A 24433-nucleotide genomic window follows, 5' to 3' on the forward strand; every position below is an offset into this window, starting at 1 on the left:
TGGGAGTTACTGTGCACAGTTCCGGTCTCCATATCACACTGGGAGTTACTGTGCACAGTTCCAGTCTCCATCTCACACTGGGAGTTACTGTGTACAGTTCTGGTCTCCATATCACACTGGGAGTTTTTGTGCACAGTTCTGGTCTCCATATCACACTGGGAGTTACTGTGCACAGTTCTGGTCTCCATATCACACTGGGAGTTACTGTGTACAGTTCTGGCCTACATATCACACTGGGAGTTACTGTGCACAGTTCCGGTCTCCATATCACACTGGGAGTTACTGTGCACATTTCCAGTCTCCATCTCACACTGGGAGTTACTGTGCACAGTTCCAGTCTCCATCTCACACTGGGAGTTTTTGTGCACAGTTCTGGTCTCCATATCACACTGGGAGTTACTGTGCACAGTTCTGGTCTCCATATCACACTGGGAGTTACTGTGCACAGTTCTGGCCTACATATCACACTGGGAGTTACTGTGCACAGTTCTGGTCTCCATATCACACTGGGAGTTACTGTGCACAGTTCTGGTCTCCATATCACACTGGGAGCTACTGTGCACAGTTCCGGTCTCCATATCACACTGGGAGTTACTGTGCACAGTTCCAGTCTCCATATCACACTGGGAGTTTTTGTGCACAGTTCTGGTCTCCATATCACACTGGGAGTTACTGTGCACAGTTCTGGTCTCCATATCACACTGGGAGTTACTGTGCACAGTTCTGGTCTACATATCACACTGGGAGTTACTGTGCACAGTTCTGGTCTCCATATCACACTGGGAGTTACTGTGCACAGTTCTGGTCTACATATCACACTGGGAGTAACTGTGCACAGTTCTGGTCTCCATATCACACTGTGAGTTACTGTGTACAGTTCCGGTCTCCATATCACACTGGGAGTAACTGTGCTCAGTTCTGGTCTCCATATCACACTGGGAGTTACTGTGCACAGTTCTGGTCTCCATATCACACTGGGAGTTACTGTACACAGTTCTGGTCTCCATATCACACTGGGAGTTACTGTGTACAGTTCTGGTCTCCATATCACACTGGGAGTTACTGTGCACAGTTCCGGTCTCCATAGCACACTGGGAGTTACTGTGCACTGTTCCGGTCTCCATATCACACTGGGAGTTACTGTGCACAGTTCCGGTCTCCATATCACACTGGGAGTTACTGTGCACTGTTCCGGTCTCCATATCACACTGGGAGTTACTGTGCACTGTTCCGGTCTCCATATCACACTGGGAGTTACTGTGCACAGTTCTGGTCTACATATCACACTGGGAGTTACTGTGCACAGTTCTGGTCTCCATATCACACTGGGAGTTACTGTGTACAGTTCCGGTCTCCATATCACACTGGGAGTTACTGTGCACAGTTCTGGTCTCCATATCACACTGGGAGTTACTGTGCACAGTTCCGGTCTCCATATCACACTGGGAGTTACTGTGTACAGTTCTGGTCTCCATATCACACTGGGAGTGACTGTGCACAGTTCCGGTCTCCATATCACACTGGGAGTTACTGTGCACAGTTCTGGTCTCCATATCACACTGGGAGTTACTGTGCACAGTTCCGGTCTCCATATCACACTGGGAGTTACTGTGCACAGTTCAGGTCTCCATATCACACTGGGAGTTACTGTGCACAGTTCCTGTCTCCATATCACACTGGGAGTTACTGTGCACAGTTCCTGTCTCCATATCACACTGGGAGTAACTGTGCACAGTTCCGGTCTCCATATCACACTGGGAGTTACTGTGCACAGTTTTTATTTATTTTTTATTTCGGGTTACAACACTGAAACAGGCCCTTCGGCCCACCGATTCTGTGCCCAGGTGAGACCAGTCCTCATCACTAATAAATCCGATGGGGAATTCCGGAGAAACTCCTTTCCCCGGAGAGTGGTGAGAATGTGGAACTCGCTCCCACAGGGAGTGGTTGAGGTGAACAGTGTCGATGTATTTAAGGGGGAAGCTGGGGAAAGACACGAGGGAGAAAGGATTAGAAGGATATGGTGATGGGGGTGAGATGGAGAGGGGGTGGTAGGAGGAGGCTGGTGTGGAGCAGAAACACCAGCACGGAGTGGATGGGCCGAGTGGCCTGTTTGTGCGCTGCGATTACTTTGTAAAGTGTTACCTTTCATCACTGGAACTCTCCTGCTCGGAATCCTCCGGTACTTCAGCTGTCTCTTCCTTCCCTCCTGTCAGCTGCTCCTCCCCTCGCCTCTTCGCATCCTCCTCACCTACAAATTGGTACCAGAAAGCGCCCTGAGGTAATCATTCCAAGCATTCGCTTCAAGAACTGCAGAGGCAGCTCTGCTCGTACAGACGCCACTCACCCACCCACCTCTCCCAGAGCAGGAAAGAGAGACAAGAACCTGCATTTAAATAGTCACTTTCAGAAGCTCTTCAGAGCAAATGAAATACTCTCAAAGTGCTGTCGCTTTTTGGCTAGGGAGTTCCAGGATTTTGACCCAGCGACAGTGAAGGAACGGCGATATCGCTCCAAGTCAGGATGGTGTGTGACTTGGAGGGGAACTTGCAGGTGGTGGTGTTCCCATGTATCTGCTGCCCTTGTCTTTCTAAGTGGCAGAGGTCACGGGTTTGGAAGGTGCTGTCGAAGGAGCCTTGGTGCATTGCTGCAGTGCATCTTGTAGATGGTACACACTGCTGCCACTGTGTGTCGGTGGTGGAGGGAGTGAATGTTTGTAGATGGGATGCCAATCAAGCGGGCTGCTTTGTCCTGGATGGTGTCGAGCTTCTTGAGTGTTGTTGGAGCTGCACCCATCCAGGCAAGTGGAGAGTATTCCATCACACTCCTGACTTGTGCCTTGTAGATGGTGGACAGGCTTTGGGGAGTCAGGGGGTGAGTTACTCGCCACAGGGTTCCCAGCCTCTGACCAGCTCTTGTAGCCACGGTATTTATATGGCTACTCCAGTTCAGTTTCTGGTCAATGGTAACCCCCAGGATGTTGATAGTGGGGGATTCAGCGATGGTAATGCCATTGAATGTCAAGGGGAGATGGTTAGATTCTCTCTTGTTGGAGATGGTCATTGCCTGGCACTTGTGTGGCGCGAATGTTACTTGCCACTTATCAGCCCAAGCCTGGATATTGTCCAGGTCTTGCTGCATTTCTACACGGACTGCTTCAGTATCTGAGGAGTAGTGAATGGTGCTGAACATTGTGCAATCATCAGCGAACATCCCCACTTCTGACCTTCTGATTAAAGGAAGGTCATTGAAGAAGCTGCTGAAGATGGTTGGGCCTAAGACTTCTCTATCAAAACCCCTCATGATTTTGAACGCCTCGATTAAATTTCCTCTTAACCTCCTCTGCTCTAAGGAGAACAATCCCAGCTTCTCCACTCTCTCCACATTCACTAAAATCCCTCACCCCCGGGGCCATTCTGGCTAATCTCCTCTTCAAGGTCTTGACATCATTTCAAGGTGTGTCACCCAGAATTGGACACAATACTCCAGCAGGGGCCCAGCCAGTGAGGAGACCTTTGACCCCAGGCCGCAGAGGGTGAAAAGTCACAAACTGACCAGACTGCCCCCTATCAGAGTACAGAGACCCTCCACCCTATGTCTCGAGCTGGTTTTGAACAGCTGGCATCTGCCACTCTGCCGTCAGTGTTTACCTGCGAGGAGACAGCCCTGCTGTGTGTAAAGCTTCTTTGTTTGTTTAATCTCGAGAGCCTCGTCGGCCTCTACATCGAGGCCAGCGAAGATGTCCTGCAAAAGAAGACAATGGTTATCGCGCAAAGATAAATCGCACAGGGGCTGACACTGAGAGAAACAGACAGACACACAAATACACACAGAGAGAGGCACAGACAGACACACAAATACATACACAGAGAGGCATAGACAGACACACACAGAGAGGCACAGACAGACACACACACAGAGAGGCATAGACAGACACACACAAATACACACACAGAGAGGCACAGACAGACACACACAGAGAGGCACAGACAGACACACACGGAGAGGCACAGACAGACACACACGGAGAGGCACAGACAGACACACACACACACACAGAGGCAAAGACAGACACACAGAGAGAGGCAAAGACAGACACACACAAATACACACAGAGAGGCACAGACAAACACACAAATACACACACAGAGAGGCACAGACAGACACACAGAGAGAGGCACAGACAGACACACAAATACACACACAGAGAGGCAAAGACAGACACACAGAGAGAGGCAAAGACAGACACACACACAGAGAGGCAAAGACAGACACACACACAGAGAGGCAAAGACAGACACACACACAGAGAGAGCGAGAGCAAGAGAGAGCAAGAGACAGCGAGAGCGAGTGCGAGAGAGAGAGAGACCAAGAGAGAGAGAGAGACCGAGAGAGAGAGAGAGAGACCGAGAGAGAGAGAGAGAGACACAGAGTCCGAGAGAGAGAGACCGAAACAGAGAGAGAAAAACAAAGACCGAGAGAGAGAGACAGAGACTGAGACAGAGGGAGAGAGAGAGAGACCGAGAGAGAGAGAGTCAGAGACAGGGAGATTAAGGAATAAGTTGATCCGAGACTTGGCTGCGGTTTCTGCCAGACCCTGACAATGTGTGAGACGACAATCGACAACTATCCTCAGACCCCAACGCAGGAATAGAATAATATGTGGATGGGGTGAGATGAAGCGGGGATCGGAGGAGGCTCGTGTGGAGCTGAAACAGTGGCACGGTCCTGATGGACCGAACGGCCTGTTGTTGTGCAGTAAATACTCTATAAAAGGATGATTTACACCGTTTACAGCTCAGGAGAGAGAGAGAGGACTCTCGGAATGCCGTTTTGTTACACATCCTGGAGAGTTAAGGGCTAACAATTGGTGTCCAGAGGGATTTTGGGTGTGACAGAAAGTTAACACGCAGGGTAGAGCCGGTAATTAGGAAGGCAAGTGGCATGTCAGCTTTGAGTTCAAAGGTACGGGAGAAAAGAAATCTTGATGCAATGAGGTCGGGCCTTGGTGAGGTTATACCTGGAGGACTGTGTCGTTTTGGTCTGCGTACCTGAGGAAGGATATAACTGCCCTGGGGGGAGTGCGACAAAAGGTTCACCGGACTGATTCCTGGGATGTGGGGATTGTCCGACGAGGAGAGATTGAGCAGACTGGGCCGATATTCCCCGGAGTTTCGAAGATCGAGAGGTGATCTGATTGAAACGTATAAAATTCTGAGAGGGTTTGACAGGGTAGAGGCTGTTTTCCACCCCCCTGGAGGGAGGGTGGGGGGGGGGGAGGGGGTCACAGTCTCAGGACAAGGGGTTGGCCATTTGGGACTGAGATGAGGAGAAATGTCTTCACTCCGAGGGTTGTGAATCTTTGGAATTCTCTCCCCCTGAGAGCTGTGGATGCTCAGTCGTTGAGTATATTCAAGATGGCGATCGAGGGATTTTTGGGCACTGAGGGAATTGAGGGATACGGGGAGAGGGCGGGAAAGTCCTGATGAGGTAGAGGATCAGCCCTGATCGTATTGAATGGGGGAGCTGGTTGGAGGGGCCGAGTGGCCTGCCCCTGCTCCCATTTCTTGTCTACGTCCCATGTATCGTGGAGCACCAGAGTTGCCAAGACAAACAAGGCTCAATAAACTGCAGTACAGATAAATAATGGTCAAAAAGAAACCGTGATTTTCAAAGAGATTGAGAACAGTTGGCCCGGGACGTGATGCTTCAGGGAATAAATGAGTGCTCATGTGAATAGGTCGCCAAAGTATTTTCAAATTGATACGTCATCATGTCGTATGTACTTTCAAAGTGCGGTTCCAATCATTCTTCAGGGGCTTCGACACGTATAGAAACGGAAATGTTGTTCTCCCCGGATACAGCGAGGCCAATGGCCGATGCTGAATGAAGTGGTCTAAAGTGGGCAGGTAGGTCGGCACGGAGGGGTGGAAGGGGAAGGGGCTGAGGAATGGGATTCTCAAGCAGCGTTTGTGACTTCCTTACCTTCCCGAACCACAGGTCAGCCTGTCTCTCCTCCCGCACATGCCTGTCCTCCAGCTCCACCAGCAGCGGGTTGTCCTGCTCCTCCGGCCGTGTGCCTTGCCCCTCCGGCTCGGGCCTCTTGGACCTGCAAGAGGCAGCGGTTATCGTCTGCGGTGCGTTCCGAGCACTCACGCAGTCAGAGAAATCCCAACTCCCCCGCAGGACACACACACACACACACCCGCCCCGGGGCCGGTGCAGAGAGAGTCATGACAGGAACAGGAGGGGGCCCATTCAGCCCCTTCTCCAGCCTGTTACACGGGAACAGGAGGAGGCCCATTCAGCCGCTTCTCCAGCCTGTTACACTAGAACAGGAGGAGGCCCATTCAGCCCCTTCTCCAGCCTGTTACAATAGAACAGGAGGAGGCCCATTCAGCCCCTTCTCCAGCCTGTTACAATGGAACAGGAGGAGGCCCATTCAGCCGCTTCTCCAGCCTGTTACACTAGAACAGGAGGAGGCCCATTCAGCCCCTTCTCCGGCCTGTTACACAGGAACAGGAGGGGGCCCATTCAGCCCCTTCTCCAGCCTGTTACAATGGAACAGGAGGAGGCCCATTCAGCCCCTTCTCCGGCCTGTTACACAGGAACAGGAGGAGGCCCATTCAGCCCCTTCTCCAGCCTGTTACACTGGAACAGGAGGAGGCCCATTCAGCCCCTTCTCCAGCCTGTTACACTGGAACAGGAGGAGGCCCATTCAGCCCCTTCTCCAGCCTGTTACACTGGAACAGGAGGAGGCCCATTCAGCCCCTTCTCCGGCCTGTTACACAGGAACAGGAGGGGGCCCACTCAGCCCCTTCTCCAGCCTGTTACAATGGAACAGGAGGAGGCCCATTCAGCCGCTTCTCCAGCCTGTTACACTGGAACAGGAGGAGGCCCATTCAGCCCCTTCTCCATCCAGTTACATGGGAACAGGAGGAGGCCCATTCAGCCCCTTCTCCAGCCTGTTACACAGGAACAGGAGGAGGCCCATTCAGCCCCTTCCCCAGCCTGTTACACGGGAACAGGAGGAGGCCCATTCAGCCCCTTCTCCAGCCTGTTACTCCGGTCAGTTGGATCATGTCACTTCTTGTATTTAAACTCCATTTCCTGTCTTGTGTCCATAATGCTAAGCGCTCTTATCCTCACAAAACTCTATCAATCTCCGTTGTGAAATGTTAAATTGACCCCCGGCCTGCACAGCTTTTTCAGGGGCAGAGGGTTCCAGTTTTCCACTCCCCTTTGTGTGAAGAAGTAATTCCTGACATCACCCCTGAACGGCCTGGCTCTCATTATAAGGTTCTGCCCCCTCGTTCTGCACTCTGTCCCCCAACCCCGACCAGAGGAAATAGTTTCTCTCTATCGACCTGATCAACTCCTCTCAACATCTTCAACACCTCGATTTGGATCATCCCTCAGTCTTCTGTACTGGAGGGATTACAAGCCCAGTTTCTGCGACCTGTATTACCTCAGGGGTATATATTTATATATATATTCTCAATGTAATCTTCAGATTTCTCCATGACCACCCCTCCCTATCTCTGGCGCATCCGCCAGCCCCTCCAATCCTCCCTATCTCGGTAAACTCCTCCAGCTCCTACAACCCTCCCTATCTCTGTAACCTCCTCCAGCTCCTACAACCCTCCCCATCTCTGTAACCTCCTCCAGCTCCTACAACCCTCCCTATCTCTGTAACCTCCTCCAGCCCCGACAACCCTCCCTATCTCTGTAAACTCCTCCAGCTCCTACAACCCTCCCTATCTCTGTAACCTCCTCCAGCTCCTACAACCCTCCCCATCTCTGTAACCTCCTCCAGCTCCTACAACCCTCCCCATCTCTGTAACCTCCTCCAGCTCCTACAACCCTCCCTATCTCTGTAACCTCCTCCAGCCCCGACAACCCTCCCTATCTCTGTAAACTCCTCCAGCCCCGACAACCCTCCCTATCTCTGTAATCTCCTCCAGCCCCTACAACCCTCCCTATCTCTGTAACCTCCTCCAGCCCCTACAACCCTCCCTATCTCTGTAATCTCCTCCAGCCCCTACAACCCTCCCTATCTCTGTAACCTCCTCCAGCCCCGACAACCCTCCCTATCTCGGTAAACTCCTCCAGCCCCTACAACCCTCCCTATCTCTGTAACCTCCTCCAGCCCCTACAACCCTCCCTATCTCTGTAACCTCCTCCAGTCCCTACAACCCTCCGAGATCTCTGCACTCCTCCAATTCCGGCCTCTTGAGCATCCTCCAATTTTAATCTCTCCACCATTGGCGGCCGTGCCTTCAGCTGCCTGGGCCCTAAGCTCTGGAATTCCCTCCCTAAACCTCTCCGCCTCTCTCTCTCCTCCTTTAAGACTCTCCGTAAAACCTCCCTCTTTGACTGAGCTTTTGGTCACCTGACCCTAATATCTCCTTCGGTGCCTCAGGGTCTAAATTTCCACTGATTACACTTCTGTGAAGCCCCTTGGGATGTTTTGCTGTGTTCGTGGGTGCTGTACATAAATGCAAGTCAATTTACCAAAAAAGATTACTTCAAAAATGCATCAATTTAAAATCAGCAGACAAGACTAAGAGGTGACACCCTCATTTACCAGGGCAGTGAGGGAAGGAAGGAACCTGGAGCACGTCAGCTGGAAACACATCCTGAGTGGATGAAAAGTGAAGAGAGGCAGGAGTGGGTGGGAGATGGGGGGGGGGAGAATTGGGAATGGGCAAAGATTAAAAACACCCATGGAAAGATAAATTTGGAAGAGTTTGGAACAGAATTGAGGTGGAGGGTGGGGGGGAACAGAGCTGCATGAGAAAGGTAAAGGCACATACATTCATGAGTGAGGCAGTCGAGGGAACTGTCACTGGGCAGTGCGGCGCTCCCTCAGTACTGACCCTCCAACAGTGCAACGCTCCCTCAGTACTGACCCTCCAACAGTGCAGTACTGACCCTCCAACAGTGCAACGCTCCCTCAGTACTGACCCTCCAACAGTGCAGCGCTCCATCAGTACTGAACCTCCAACAATGCAGCATTCCCTCAGTACTGACCCTCCAACAGTGCGGCGCTCCCTCAGTACTGACCCTCCAACAGTGCAACGCTCCCTCAGTACTGGCCCTCCGACAGTGCGGCACTCCCTCAGTACTGACCCTCAGACAGTGCGGCACTCCCTCAGTACTGACCCTCCAGCAATGCAGCATTCCCTCAGTACTGACCCTCCGACAGTGCGGCACTCCCTCAGTACTGACCCTCCAGCAATGCAGCATTCCCTCAGTACTGACCCCGACAGTGCGGCACTCCCTCAGCAGTGGCCACCACTTGCTGTTGGACGGACTCACCTTTTGCGCTGCAATTTCTTCTTCCTGTCCATCTGCTGCTCTCGTTGCTTGACATCCTCAAGGTCGGAGGAGTCCAGGTCACTAGCCAGCGACACATCATCGTTGATCTCCTGGTCAGAGAGGTTTATCCCATCCTGGTCGAGGGCCCCTTCCTCAAGTGCCTCGTCTGCCACCTTCATGTCACCCTGCTCAATCTCCTTCAACTGTAAGGGAAGGAACACACAAGAACGTGAGAAATCGGAGCGGGGAAGGCCGTTCGGCCCCTCGACCCTGCTCCCCCATTCAATACGATCATGGCTGATCTACCTCATCTCCACTTTCCCGCCCTCTCCCCGTATCCCACAATTCCCACAGTGTCCAAAAATCCCTCGATCTCCGTCTTGAATATACTCAACGACTGAGCATCCACAGCTCTCTGGGGTAGAGAATTCCAAAGATTCACAACCCTCGGAGTGGAGACATTTCTCCTCATCTCAGTCCCAAATGGCCGACCCCTTATCCCTGAGACTGTGACCCCCCTCCCCCAGTTCCAGACTCTCCGGGGGCGGGGGGGGGGGGAGGGGGGGGGGGGGGAAAACAGCCTCTCAGCATCTACCCTGTCAAACCCTCTCAGAATTTTATACGTTTCAATGAGATCACCTCTCATTCTTCGAAACTCCAGGGAATATCGGCCCAGTCTGCTCAATCTCTCCTCGTCGGACACTCCCCACATCCCAGGAACCAGTCCACTTAACATTCACTGCTTCACACTCTCAGGTAAATATATCCTTCCTTCAGTCAGGAAGACAAAACTTTTCACATTACTCCAGGTGATATCTCACCCAAGTCCGATATATAGTTGCAAGCATCACCGCACACACCAAAAACTGTCGAAAGGGAAGGCTGTGGGCCGTGCTGGGACACCCTTTCATTTGTTAAGCTTGACTCAAACCTTGGTTACACCTCACAGGGAGTCACTGTACACAGTTCTGGTCTCCATATCACACTGGGAGCTACTGTGCAAAGTTCTGGTCTCCATATACTGGGAGTTACTGTGCACAGTTCTGGTCTCCATATCACACTGGGAGTCACTGTACACAGTTCTGGTCTCCATATCACTCTGGGAGTTACTGTGCACAGTTCTGGTCTCCATATCACACTGGGAGTCACTGTACACAGTTCCGGTCTCCATATCACACTGGGAGTTACTGTGCAAAGTTCCGGTCTCCATATCACACAGGGAGTCACTGTACACAGTTCTGGTCTCCATATCACACTGGGAGCTACTGTGCAAAGTTCCGGTCTCCATATCACACTGGGAGTCACTGTACACAGTTCAGGTCTCCATATCACACTGGGAGTCACTGTACACAGTTCTGGTCTCCATATCACACAGGGAGTCACTGTACACAGTTCTGGTCTCCATATCACACTGGGAGCTACTGTGCAAAGATCCGGTCTCCATATCACACTGGGAGTTACTGTGCACAGTTCTGGTCTCCATATCACACAGGGAGTCACTGTACACAGTTCCGGTCTCCATATCACACTGGGAGTTACTGTGCACAGTTCCGGTCTCCATATCACACTGGGTGTTACTGTGCACAGTTCCAGTCTCCATATCACACTGGGTGTTACTGTGCACAGTTCCGGTCTCCATATCACACTGGGAGTTACTGTGCACAGTTCCGGTCTCCATATCACACTGGGAGTTACTGTGTACAGTTCTGGTCTCCATATCACACTGGGAGTTACTGTGTTCAGTTCTGGTCTCCATTTTGTAAAAATATTGGTGCACAGGAGAAGGTTCCAGAAAGATTTACCAGGATGACACCAGAACTGAGAGGTTATACTCATCAGGAAAAGAGAAGACTGAGGGGTGACCTGATCGAGGTCTTTAAAATACTGAAAGTGTTCGATCGGGTAAACGTAGAGAAGATGTTGCCACTTGTGATGGGAGACCAGAACGAGGGCCCATCAATATAAAACAGTCACTGATAAATCTGACGGGGAATTCAGGAGAAACTCCTTTACCCGGAGAGTGGTGAGAATGTGGAACTCGCTCCCACAGGGAGTGGTTGAGGTGAACAGTGTCGATGTATTTAAAGGGGAAGCTGGGGAAAGACACGCGGGAGAAAGGAACATACGTATTAGGAGCAGGAGTCGGCCATTCGGCCCCTCACGCTTACTCCGCCATTTAATAAGATCATGGCTGACCTGTGTGTCTCGAATTCCACACTCCCATCTGCCCCTGATAATCTTTGATCCCCTTGCCTTACAAAATCTATCTACCCCAGCCTTAAAAATATTCAATGACCCCGCCTCCACCACCTTCTGAGGCAGAGAGTTCCAAAGTCACACAATCCTCAGAGAGAAAAATATTCTCTTTATTTCTGTCCTAAAAGGGCGACCCCTAATTTTAAAACAGTGCCCCCTAGTTCTGGACTCACCCACAAGGAGCACCACCCTTTTCACATCCACCTTGTCAAGACCGTTCAGGATCTTATATACTTCAATCAACTCTCCCCTTACTCTTCTAAACTCCAGTGAAAACAAGCCCAGTCTGTACAAACTTTCCTCATAAGACAACCTGCTCATTCCAGGTATCAATCTAGTAAAACCTCCTCTGAACTGCCTCCAACACATTTACATCCTTCCTTAAATAAGGAGACCAAAACTGCACACAGTATTCGAGATGTGGTCTCACCAATGCCCTGTATAACTGAAGCATAACATCCTTACTTTTATTTTCAATTCCTCTCGTAATAAAGGATAGCATTCCATTAGTCTTCTTTATTACTTGCTGTACCTGAAAACTAACTTTTTGTGACTCATGCACTAGAACACCCAGATCCCTCTGCACCGTGGAATTCTGCAGTCATTCTCCGTTTAGGTAATACTCTGCTTTTTTATTCTTCCTGTGAAAGTGAACAACTTCACCTTTTCCCACATTATACTCCATCTGCTAGATTTTTGCCCATTCACTCAACCTATCTATATCAGTCTGCAACCTCCTTCTGTCCTCTTCACAACATACTTTCCAACCAATCTTTGTGTCAACTGCAAATTTAGCTACCATGCCATCGCTCCCCTCATCTCAGTCAATGATATAAATATTATAAAGTTGAGGCCCCAGCACAGACCCCTGTGGGACTCCACTCGTCACATCCTGCCAATCACAAAAGGACCCATTTATGCAAACTCTCGCCAGCCAATCTTCTATCCATGCTAATATGTTACCCCTTACACCATGAGCTCCTATTTTGCGCAATAACCTTTTATGTGGCACCTTGTCAAATGCCTTCTGGAAATCCAAGCACAGTAGGTCAACAGGCTCCCCTTTATCCACAGCACATGTTACTCCTTCAAAGAACTCCAATAAATTGGTTGAACATGATTTCCCTTTCACAAAACCATGCTGTCTATTCCCGATTACCTTGAGTTTTTCTCAGTGCCCAGCTATAGTCTCCTTAATGATTGATTCTGACACCTTCCCCACGACAGATGTCAAGCTAACTGGCCCATAGTAACCTGTTTTCTGTCTCCCCCTCCCAGAAAGATAGAAGGATATGGTGATGGGGTGAGATGGGGAGGGGGTGGGAGGAGGTTCGTGTGGAGCAGAAACACCAGCCCAGAGTGGATGGGCCGAATGGCCTGTTTCAGTGCTGTAGACTCAATGGAAACTACAGCAACTCACCAAGGCTCCTTTGACAGCACCTTCCAAACCCACCACCTAGAAGGACAAGGGCAGCAGATGCATGGGAACACCACCACCTGCAAGTTCCCCTCCAAGTCACACACCATCCTGACTTGGAACGATATCGCCGTTCCTTCACTGTCGCTGGGTCAAAATCCTGGAACTCCCTTCCTAACAGCACTGTGGGTGTACCTACCCCACAGGGACTGCAGCGGTTCAAGAAGGCAGCTCACCCCCACCTTCTCAAGTGAAATTGGGGTTGAGCAATTAATGCATGAATAAAAAAAAAAACACTGGCCTTGCTGTACTCCCTGTTCTCGACCTGTTCAATGGTCTGGCTTTCAGAGCTCTACTTGAGGGAGTGAGTGTCACTCAATGAGTGAGACTCAATGCAATTAGCCTTTTTTTTAAATTTATTCATGGGATGTGGGGGTCACTGGCAAGGCCAGCATTGATTGCCCATCTCTATGCAACTGAGCGTCTTGCTTGGCCATTTCAGAGGGGCAGTTCAGAGTCAGCCTCATTGCTGTGGGTCTGGAGTCACATGGAGGCCAGACCGGGTAAGGCTGGAAGATTTCCTTCCCTAAAGGACGTTGGTGAACCCGTTTGGTTTTTACAACAATCCAGTGGTTTCATGATCACTGTTACAGAGACTAGCTTTTTGTTTTAAATTCAGGATTTATTTAATTAGCTGAATTTAAACTCCCCCCACCCCCCCCCCCCCCCCCACCCCCCCAGCAGGATTTGAACTCAGGTCTCCGGATCATTAGTCCCGCCCTCTGAATTACTAATCCAGTAAACATTACCATTTAGTTACTGTACTGTTCTATTCTAAGAAGGCCATTCTTCGGACTGAGATGAGGAGAAATGCCTTCGCTCCGAGGGTTGTGAACCTTTGGAATTCTCTACCCCAGAGAGCTGCGGATGCTCAGTCCTTGAGTATATTCAAGACTGAGACCGAGAGATTGTTGGACACTGAGGGAATCGAGGGATAGGGCGGGAAAGCGGAAGTGAGGCAGAAGATCAGCTGTGATCGTACTGAATGTGGGAAACCTGACCACTTTGGCAGGGAGAATTGAAAAGCAGTACACTATTTAAATGGAGCGAGATTGCAGAACTCTGCGGTACAGAGGGAGCTGGGTGTCCCCGGTACGTGAACCACAGAAAGACAGCGTGAAGGTCCAGCAAGTGATGAGGAAGACAAATGGAAGGCTGTCGTTTGTTGCAAGGGGGGAAATCGAGCGTAAAAGCCGAGACATTTTGCTACAGTTGTACAGGGCATTGGTGAGACCACGTCCGGAGTATGGAGTACAGTTTTGGCCTCCTAATTTAAAGAACCTATAACCCAAGGACTGCAGCGGTTCAAGAAGGCAGCTCACCACCACCTCCTCAAGGGCAATTAGGAATGGGCAATAAATGCTGGACTGGCCAGCGAAGCCCACATCCCCCAAAACAAATAAAAATAAGGATAAGGATACAGAAGCAGTTCAGAGACGGTTCACTCGACTGATTATCGTGAGGAAAAGTGTTGAGCACGTTGGGCCTAAACCCACTGGAGTTTAAAGGAATGAGGTGTTTTTACTGAAACATACAAGATTTTGAGGGGACTTAACATGGTGGATGTTGACAGGGTGGCTCCCCTTATGAGATGAGAACTAGGGGACACAGGTTAAAAATTCAGGCTCTCCCATTTAAGATGGAGATGAGGAGAAATTTCTTTCTCTGTCAGAGGGTTATTAGTCTGTGGAACTCACTTCCCCAGAGAGGCTGGGTCATTGAGTATTTTTAAGCCTGAGCTAGACAAGATAGTTGACTGACGAGGGAGTCAAAGGCAGACAGGAAAGTGGGGTTGAGGCCTCACTCAGAGCAGTCACAATCTGATCGAATGGCGGAGCAGGCTGGATGGGCCGAACGGCCCGCTCCTGCTCCAAAGACCTACGCTCGCACGGGCCTTTGCGGACTGACCTTGCTGCGGTTGATGGTTTTCAGGGAGAAGAGGCAGACTTCGGCGTCGTCAACGATGGAGACCCCCGGTAGGTCCATCTTCAGCTCGATCCTCTCCCTCTGCTTCCGCCGCTCCTTCAGGACCTTCCTCTTCTTCCTGCCGAGAACACCCCCCTGGTTACGCAACGGCCACACACGCGCGCGGCGGCAGCAGCAAGGGGGGGGAAGGTTGCCATCGTGAGGCCACGCGTCCAGCGGACTGGGTGCGGCGCCCGGCAAGTGCGGAGCTGGCACTGGCGGTGGGGCAGGGGAGGGTCGACGGGGCGCAATGTGTCAACCTCGCTTTGCCAAAATTCGGCACAGCTCTGAAAGTTCCGCCAAGTCAGGTTAAACCGTTTCCAAAACGCTGGAGTATTGTGTCCCAATTCTGGGCACCGCACTTGAGGAAAGGGGTCAAGACCCGAGAGAGGGCGCGGTGGGGGGGGGGGGGAGATTTTTTTTAAATTCGATGTGGGTGTGCTGGCGAGGACAGCTTTTATTGCCCATCCCTAATTGCCCCTTGTCCCTTAATTGAGTGGCTTGCTAGGCCATTTTTTTTTTGTTTAAGAGTCAGCCACATTGCTGCGAGTCACATCATGTAGGCCAGACCAGGTAAGGACGGCAGATTTCCTTCCCCTAAAGGGCGTTAGTGAACCAGACGGGTTTTTACAACAAGCGACAATGGCTGCGTGGTCACCGTTAGACTTAGCTTTTTAATCCCAGACTCGTTAGCTGAATTCAAATTTCACCATCTGCCGTGGTGGGATTCGAACCCGCGTCCCCAGAGCTCTGGATTACGAGCCTGCTGACATTACCCCGCTATGCCACTGCCTAAAGTGGTCCCAGGGATGAGGGAGTTCAGTGAATGCGGAGAGGCTGGAGAAGCTGGGATTGCTCTCCTTAGAGCGGAGAAGGTGAAGGGGACGTTCAAAACCATGAAGGGTATTGCTGAAGTGAATAGGGAGAAAGAGTTTCCAGTGGCTGGAGGGTCGGTAACCAGAGGGACACAGATTTAAGATAACCGGGGGAGGTTACAGAGATGGGGGGGTGGGGGGGTGGGCGTGTGACGGCCATGGGGAAATTCAAACACAAAGGATACAGTGTTTTAAAATGGAGGTGCAGCCAAACTGGGACCCAATACAGATCAGTCAGCACAGGGACGGCAGCAGTGGGAGGGGTAAATGGACCTTGTTAAGACAGTGTTTAAGCACTGGTTTGCATCTGGTGAAGATGCACGTTAAGTAAGAATACATTGAGCACAAAAAACAAACAGAAAATGCTGGAAATAGCAGGATGGGCAGCGACTGCGGAGAGACAAAACAAAGTTGCGGGGGGGGGGGGGGCCTTCAGGTCGATGAAACGGGTTTTAACAGAAAGCGGCGAACAGGGCAAAAGAGACAAACGGAAATCCCACCCGCGAGAGAGGAGAGCAGAAACTTCCACGAGGTGGGCCTTCCCCGGAGGAGAAGTGGCAGCAAATTAAACACGAATTCAAACCTGCGCCATCTCTAACTTTTTTGCCGGATCTGACGAAAGATTGTGAGCCTGAAACCTTGACTTTTTCTCTCTCTCTATCCCGACACGCGCAGGCAGTGGGGGATGGACGGGCCTCAGACGTTACCTCTTCAGTTCCGCCACCTCCTCTGCCTTCAGGGCAGCCAGTGCGTGCTCCACCTGCTCCTGGTCCTCGGCGCCCTCTCCCTCCTCTTCCCGCTGCTCCGGGGGTCTCCGGACGTCCTTCTTCTCCCCGTCGCTCTCATCCTCCGAGCTCAGGCTGAAAGACCACACGCCAGTGCAGAAGCATTTAGTTATTGGCACCGTTTGCGATGCTTTGTCCAGACTGCACCCCCCCCCCCACCCAACTCACTCCCGAAGCCCTCCCCCACCTTCTCGTCTTTCCCTCCCGCAGACTGCCAACGGGGGTCACTGATCCAAAACCTGCCTGCTCCCCTACCGCCACCTGCACCGCGCACCCCCCCCAAACCCCGCCCTCCGTGCAATATCTCATCCGGGTCACCCCCATTTCATGCCTGTTAGTCAACTGCAGTCGGCATCGTGCAGTCAAACCGGATCCTACTCTCGTTCCAACGACTGCACGCTCGATATCGTCACACCGCATTCCCCTCTCCAGACCCAAAGGCACCTTCCACCGCTCCCCCCCCCCGCCCACCCCATACCACCTTGCCCCACCCATAGCGAAGGTGACTTATCCTCGAACGGCCCTGTCCCACTAACGCCCACTCACGAGATGTCCCCGTCGAGCTCCTTCGCCTGCTCCTTCAGCTTCTTGGCCAGGTGGCGTCGCAGTTTATTTCTCCAGTTAAGCAGTAACCTGATAAAGAAAAAGAGCATTAATCCCATCGCTGAATCCCTCACCATCAACTTCTCCCCACTATCAACCCTTGACATTCAATGGCATTACCATCGCTGAATCCCCCACCATCAACATCCTAGGGGTTACCATTGACCAGAAACTGAACTGAAGTAGCCATATAAATACCGTGGCTACAAGAGCAGGTCAGAGGCTAGGAATCCTGCAGTGAGTAACTCACCTCCTGACTCCACAAAACCTGTCCACCATCAACTAGGCACAAGTCAGGCATGTGATGGAATACTCTCCACTTGCCTGGATGGGTGCAGCTCCAACAACACTCAAGAAGCTCGACACCATCCAGGACAAAGCAGCCCGCTTGCATGGCACCCCATCTACAAACATTCACTCCCTCCACCACCGACGCACAGTGGCAGCAGTGTGTACCATCTACAAGATGCACTGCAGCAACGCACCAAGGCTCCTTCGACAGCACTTTCCAAACCCGCGACCTCTACCAACTAGAAGGACAAGGGCAGCAAATACATGGGAACACCACCACCTGCAAGTTCCCCTCCAAGTCACACACCATCCTGACTTGGAACTATATCGCTGTTCCTTCACTGTCACTGGGTCAAAATCCTGGAACTCCTTTCCTAACAGCACTGTGGGTATACCTACCCCACATGGACTGCAGCTGTTCAAGAAGGCAGCTCACCACCACCTTCTCAAGGGCAATTAGTCATGGGCAATAAATGCTGGCCTAGCCAGTGACGCCCACATCCGAAGAACTATATAAAAAAAAACTATTGATCTCAGTCTTGAATATACTCATTGACTGAGCACCCACAGCTCCCTGAGGTAGAGAGATAGGGAGGGTTGCAGGGGCTGGAGGAGGTTACAGAGATAGGGAAGGTTGTCGGGACTGAAGGAGGTTACAGACAGGGAGGGTTGTAGAGGCTGGAGGAAGTTACAGAGATAGGGAAGGTTGTCGGGACTGGAGGAGCTTACAGAGATAGGGAGGGTTGTAGAGGCTGGGGGAGGTTACAGAGATAGGGAGGGTTGTCGGGGCTGGGGGAGGTTACAGAGATAGGGAGGGTTGTCGGGACTGGAGGAGGTTACAGAGATAGGGAGGGTTGTCGGGGCTGGAGGAGGTTACAGAGATAGGGAGGGTTATAGGGGCTGGAGGAGGTCACAGAGATTGAGAGGGTTGTAGGGGCTGGAGGAGGTTATGGAGATAGGGAAGGATGTTGGGGCTGGAGGTTACAGAGATAGGGAAGGTTGTAGGGGCTGGAGGAGGTTACAGAGATAGGGAAGGTTGTAGGGGCTGGAGGAGGTTACAGAGCTAGGGAGGGTTGTCAGGACTGGAGGAGGTTACAGTGATAGGGAGTGTTGTCGGGACTGGAGGAGGTTACAGAGATTGAGAGGGTTGTCGGAGCTGGACGAGGTTACAGTGATAGGGAGGGTTGTAGGGGCTGGACGAGGTTACAGAGATAGGGAGGGTTGTCGGGACTGGAGGAGGTTACAGAGATAGGGAGGGTTGTCGGGACTGGAGGAGGTTACAGAGATAGGGAGGGTTGTCGGGACTGGAGGAGGTTACAGAGATAGGGAGGGTTGTCGGGACTGGAGGAGGTTAGAGATAGGGAGGGTTGTCGGGACTGGAGGAGGTTACAGAGATAGGGAGGGTTGTCCGGGATGAAGATGACGACAGAGATAGGGAGGGTTGTCGGGGCTGGGGGAGGTTACAGAGATAGGGAGGGTCGTCGGGACTGGAGGAGGTTACAGAGATAGGGAGGGTTATAGGGGCTGGAGGAGGTCACAGAGATTGAGAGGGTTGTAGGGGCTGGAGGAGGTTATGGAGATAGGGAAGGATGTTGGGACTGGAGGTTACAGAGATAGGGAAGGTTGTAGGGGCTGGAGGAGGTTACAGAGATAGGGAAGGTTGTAGGGGCTGGAGGAGGTTACAGAGCTAGGGAGGGTTGTCAGGACTGGAGGAGGTTACAGTGATAGTGAGTGTTGTCGGGACTGGAGGAGGTTAGAGAGATTGAGAGGGTTCTCGGGGCTGGACGAGGTTACAGTGATAGGGAGGGTTGTAGGGGCTGGACGAGGTTACAGAGATAGGGAGGGTTGTCGGGACTGGAGGAGGTTACAGAGATAGGGAGGGTTGTCGGGACTGGAGGAGGTTACAGAGATAGGGAGGGTTGTCGGGACTGGAGGAGGTTACAGAGATAGGGAGGGTTGTCGGGACTGGAGGAGGTTACAGAGATAGGGAGGGTTGTCTGGGATGAAGATGACGACAGAGATAGGGAGGGTTGTCGGGGCTGGGGGAGGTTACAGAGATAGGGAGGGTTGTCGGGACTGGAGGAGGTTACAGAGATAGGGAGGGTTGTCCGGGATGAAGATGACGACAGAGATAGGGAGGGTTGTCGGGACTGGAGGAGGTTACAGAGATAGGGAGGGTTGTCCGGGATGAAGATGACGACAGAGATAGGGAGAGGACGCTGGAGGGATTTGAAGGCAGAGACGTTTAATGAAAATCTGAGGTGTAGGCAGGCCAGGAGTTAATTGTTACGTTCTCTCCAAACCCTGAGATAACTGCAGCACGAATTCCTTATTCTCAGTACCCTACATGCCTTGCAATGGAGGCCAAGTGTCCGAATCAGCCCACCCAGCTAACACAATGACCTGTGTTAGCCTTTTGTATGGGTCAAACCACGGGACATCCGCCACTTTGGCAAGGGATTCCCCTCACCTCAGCTCCTTGCGTCCCAAAACACGCACGTCCTTGCAGCATTCCCGGATTTCCAGTGTAGTGGCCGAATGGTTCTCCAGCTCGGGGTTGTCGAAGGTGATCTGTGGAATGGGGGAAGAGGGAGAGAGTGACCAAGCCCGTCAGCTGACAGTCTTAACTCCCTTCTGTACAGCACCTGTCACCAACTGCGAAAGTCGCAAAGTCTTTCACAGTCACTCAACGACTGTCATATTTTTTTTTGAGAGCAGAGTCACCTTTGTAGCATAGGAAATGCAGCTATTTTCACACAGCAAGATCCCAGGTCAAATGTTTTCCTCTTTGAGGGGTGAATACTGGGTCCTGGCGTCAATACTGACCCTCCGACAGTGCGGCCCTCCCTCAGTACTGACCCTCCGACAGTGCGGCACTGCCTCAGTACTGACCCTCCGACAGTGCGGCCCTCCCTCAGTACTGACCCTCCGACAGTGCGGCACTGCCTCAGTACTGACCCTCCGACAGTGCGGCCCTCCCTCAGTACTGACCCTCCGACAGTGCGGCCCTCCCTCAGTACTGACCCTCCCACAGTGCGGCCCTCCCTCAGTACTGACCCTCCCACAGTGCGGCCCTCCCTCAGTACTGACCCTCCCACAGTGCGGCCCTCCGACAGTGCGACCCTCCCTCAGTACTGACCCTCCCACAGTGCGGCCCTCCCTCAGTACTGACCCTCCGACAGTGCGGCACTCCCTCAGTACCGGCGCCGGGAGAGTCGGCCTGGATTACGGGGCTCAAATCGTGGGATGAAGTTCGTCTTGTGATAAAGGGACACAAATAAATATTTTTGCAGTTGTGAGAGGAGGGGCGGGCGGGCGGGCGGGGTGGGGGGGGAGGTGGTGAGTGGTGGTGGGGAAAGAGTTCATTTGCATTGACCGTCATTCAGTGACACAGGGCAGTGGGGAGAAAGCAACGCCTCTCTCTCCAAACGATAGTCCTGCTCGACTGACCTTACTTCACCCTCTGTCGATGGCCCAAATCTGACCTCAGGGTCGCCAAGGGGGGTTAAAGGTCAGCTGTTGATCCGTATGTCGCTCACCTCACTTGCTTTGTCCAGAAATTCCACTGGGTTCTGTGCTTTGACGAACTCCATCAGTGTGAACCGGTGGTACAACGTGTAGTCCCCCTCTGCGTATCCTTCAGCCTGCAAGAAACAGACCCAAACATCACTGTGGAAACCGGCCAACTGCTCTGAAAGACACCAAGACGACAGGCACCGTGCCTCCTGTCTCACTCGCATGTTACACCCAACCTGCTTTGAGAGATTATTATCTATCGGCGCGCTCAAAGTTCAGACAGTCCAGACTGTCGTGGAGACGCGACCCGGGGGGGGGGCAGGTCTCACTCCGGACTGGAGCCAATCCGGTGTGCGGTGTCGGCAACGGGCCCCGGTGTGGCACTGAGACACACACGCGACAGGGGAGGGCGGGGGGGGGGCGGGTTTCCTGCTCCTGATCACAGGACGGTGACTGCAGTTGGCAGCTGCCCGCGCTGACAGTGGGAGGAGGAAGAGCCACGATGGCTCCCAGTCAATCGAATCGCAGACTGACATACATCGTGAAGGGTCACACATTGATAAAGAACACTCGGGAGAATGGAAAGGGAACATAAGACAAGAAATAGGAGGAGGAGGAGGCCGTTCGGCCCCTCGAGCCTGCTCTCCCATTCAGTAAGATCACGGCTGATCTTCGACCTCATCTCCACTTTCCCGCCCTCTCCCCGTATCCCACAATTCCCACAGTGTCCAAAAATCTCTCGATCTCCGTCTTGAATATATTCAACGACTGAGCACCCACAGCTCTCTGGGGTAGAGAATTCCAAAGGTTCACAACCCTCGGAGTGAAGACATTTCTCCTCATCTCAGTCCCAAATGGCCGACCCCTTATCCTGAGACTGTGACCCCGCCCCTCTCCCACCCTCCCCCAGTTCCAGACTCTCCAGCCTCTCAGCATCTACCCTGTCAAACCCTCTCAGAATTTTATACATTTCAATGAGATCACCTCTCATTCTTCGAAACGCCAGGGAATATCATAGAGTCATAGAGAGATACAGCACTGAAACAGGCCCTTCGGCCCACCGAGCCTGTGCCGACCATCAACCACCCATTTATACTAATCCTGCATTAATCCCATATTCCCTACCACATCCCCACCTTCCCTCAATCCTCCTACCACCTACCTACACTAGGGGCAATTTACAATGGCCAATTTACCTATCAACCCGCAAGGGGAAGTGGGCAAGGGATTGGCAAATGGAATTTAACGCAGACAAGTGTGAAGCGATGCATTTTGGGAAGTTAAACCAGGGCAGGACATATACAGTGAACGGCAGGGCCCTGGGGAGTGTTGTTAAGCAGAGAGACCTTGGGTGCAAGTACATAGTTCCCTGCAAACACAGGTAGACAGGGTGGTGAAGAAGGCGTATGGCATGCTTGCCTTCATCGGCCGAGGCACTGAGTACAAGAGTTGGGACGTCATGTTACAATTGTACATAACGTTGGTTAGGCCGCATTTGGAGTACCGTGTGCAGTTCTGGTCGCCGCACGACAGGAAAGATGTGATTAAGCTAGAGAGGGTGCAGAAAAGATTCACAAGGATGTTGCCTGGTTTGGAGGGCTTGAGTGATAGAGAGATTGGATAGGCTGGGTCTGTTTTCCCTGGAGCGAAGGATAGGGTAGATAGCCAGAGTCTGTTTCCCATGGTAGGGGTGACTAAAACTAGAGGGCGTAGATTTAAGGTGAGAGGGAGGAGATTTAAAGGGGATCCAAGGGGTAAATTTTTCACACAAAGAATAGTGGGTATCTGGAATGATCTGCCTGAGGAGGTGGTGGAGGCAGGAACAGTAGCGACATTTAAGAGGCATCTGGAGAGGTACTTGAATGAGAAAGGCATAGAGGGATATGGAATTAATGCAGGTAGGTGGGATTAGTATAGATAGGTATTATGGTCGGCATGGACACGGTGGGCCGAAGGGCCTGTTTCTATGCTGTACGACTCTATGACTCTTTGGCGGTGGGAGGAAACCAGAGCACCCGGCGGAAACCCACACGGTCACAGGGAGAACTTGCAAACTCCGCACAGGCAGTACCCAGAACCGAACCCGGGTCGCTGGAGCTGTGAGGCTGCAGTGCTAACCACTGTGCCGTCCAGTCTACACAATCTTTCCTCATCGGACAATCCCCGCATTCCAGGAATCAGTCCAGTGAATCTTCGTTACGCTCCCTGCCAGACAGAATGATACCTGGACTCCAAGGGTTAAAGAACGAGGAGAGATTACACAAACTGGGGATGTATTCCTTAGGTAAGGATACTAAAACTGTACACTGTTTTATAAAGAACCATGGAATCATATTCCACTCCTTCAGGAGGAGAGCAAAGGAACAGGAGGAGGCCCATTCAGCCCCTTCTCCAGCCTGTTACACTGGAACAGGAGGAGGCCCATTCAGCCCCTTCTCCAGCCTGTTACACGGGAACAGGAGGAGGCCCATTCAGCCCCTTCTCCAGCCTGTTACACGGGAACAGGAGGAGGCCCATTCAGCCCCTTCTCCAGCCTGTTACACTGGAACAGGAGGAGGCCCATTCAGCCCCTTCTCCAGCCTGTTACACTGGAACAGGAGGAGGCCCATTCAGCCCCTTCTCCAGCCTGTTACACTGGAACAGGAGGAGGCCCATTCAGCCCCTTCTCCAGCCTGTTACACGGGAACAGGAGGAGGCCCATTCAGCCCCTTCTCCAGCCTGTTACACGGGAACAGGAGGAGGCCCATTCAGCCCCTTCTCCAGCCTGTTACACTGGAACAGGAGGAGGCCCATTCAGCCCCTTCTCCAGCCTGTTACACTGGAACAGGAGGAGGCCCTTTCAGCCCCTTCTCCAGCCTGTTACACGGGAACAGGAGGAGGCCCATTCAGCCCCTTCTCCAGCCTGTTACACTGGAACAGGAGGAGGCCCTTTCAGCCCCTTCTCCAGCCTGTTACACGGGAACAGGAGGAGGCCCATTCAGCCCCTTCTCCACCCTGTTACACGGGAACAGGAGGAGGCCCATTCAGACCCTTCCCCAGCCTGTTACACTGGGACAGGAGGAGGCCCATTCAGCCCCTTCTCCAGCCTGTTACACTGGAACAGGAGGAGGCCCATTCAGCCCCTTCTCCAGCCTGTTACACTGGAACAGGAGGAGGCCCATTCAGCCCCTTCTCCAGCCTGTTACACTGGAACAGGAGGAGGCCCATTCAGCCCCTTCACCAGCCTGTTACACAGGAACAGGAGGAGGCCCATTCAGACCCTTCCCCAGCCTGTTACACTGGAACAGGAGGAGGCCCATTCAGCCCCTTCTCCAGCCTGTTACACTGGAACAGGAGGAGGCCCA

The 24433-nt window shown here is 52.3% G+C and overlaps 1 protein-coding gene across 1 annotated transcript in view; it reads right to left on the bottom strand.

Annotated features, from left to right (window-relative positions):
* Positions 1 to 21313, bottom strand: part of ftsj3 (FtsJ RNA 2'-O-methyltransferase 3) — a 32821-nt gene extending 11508 nt beyond the window's left edge. The window contains exons 1-9 of the mRNA XM_068060177.1: positions 21113 to 21313; positions 20044 to 20144; positions 17226 to 17312; positions 16602 to 16754; positions 14963 to 15098; positions 9322 to 9524; positions 5986 to 6109; positions 3651 to 3744; positions 2146 to 2251 (exon numbers count right to left, since the gene is read on the bottom strand). Coding sequence (XP_067916278.1) covers positions 2146 to 2251; positions 3651 to 3744; positions 5986 to 6109; positions 9322 to 9524; positions 14963 to 15098; positions 16602 to 16754; positions 17226 to 17312; positions 20044 to 20144; positions 21113 to 21313 — 1205 coding nt within the window. The remainder of the gene's footprint in view (positions 1 to 2145; positions 2252 to 3650; positions 3745 to 5985; positions 6110 to 9321; positions 9525 to 14962; positions 15099 to 16601; positions 16755 to 17225; positions 17313 to 20043; positions 20145 to 21112) is intronic.
* Positions 21314 to 24433: the final 3120 nt, after the last annotated feature.

Source organism: Heterodontus francisci, chromosome 28 (assembly GCF_036365525.1).
Source record: "Heterodontus francisci isolate sHetFra1 chromosome 28, sHetFra1.hap1, whole genome shotgun sequence".
Taxonomy (NCBI): Eukaryota; Metazoa; Chordata; class Chondrichthyes; order Heterodontiformes; family Heterodontidae; genus Heterodontus; species Heterodontus francisci.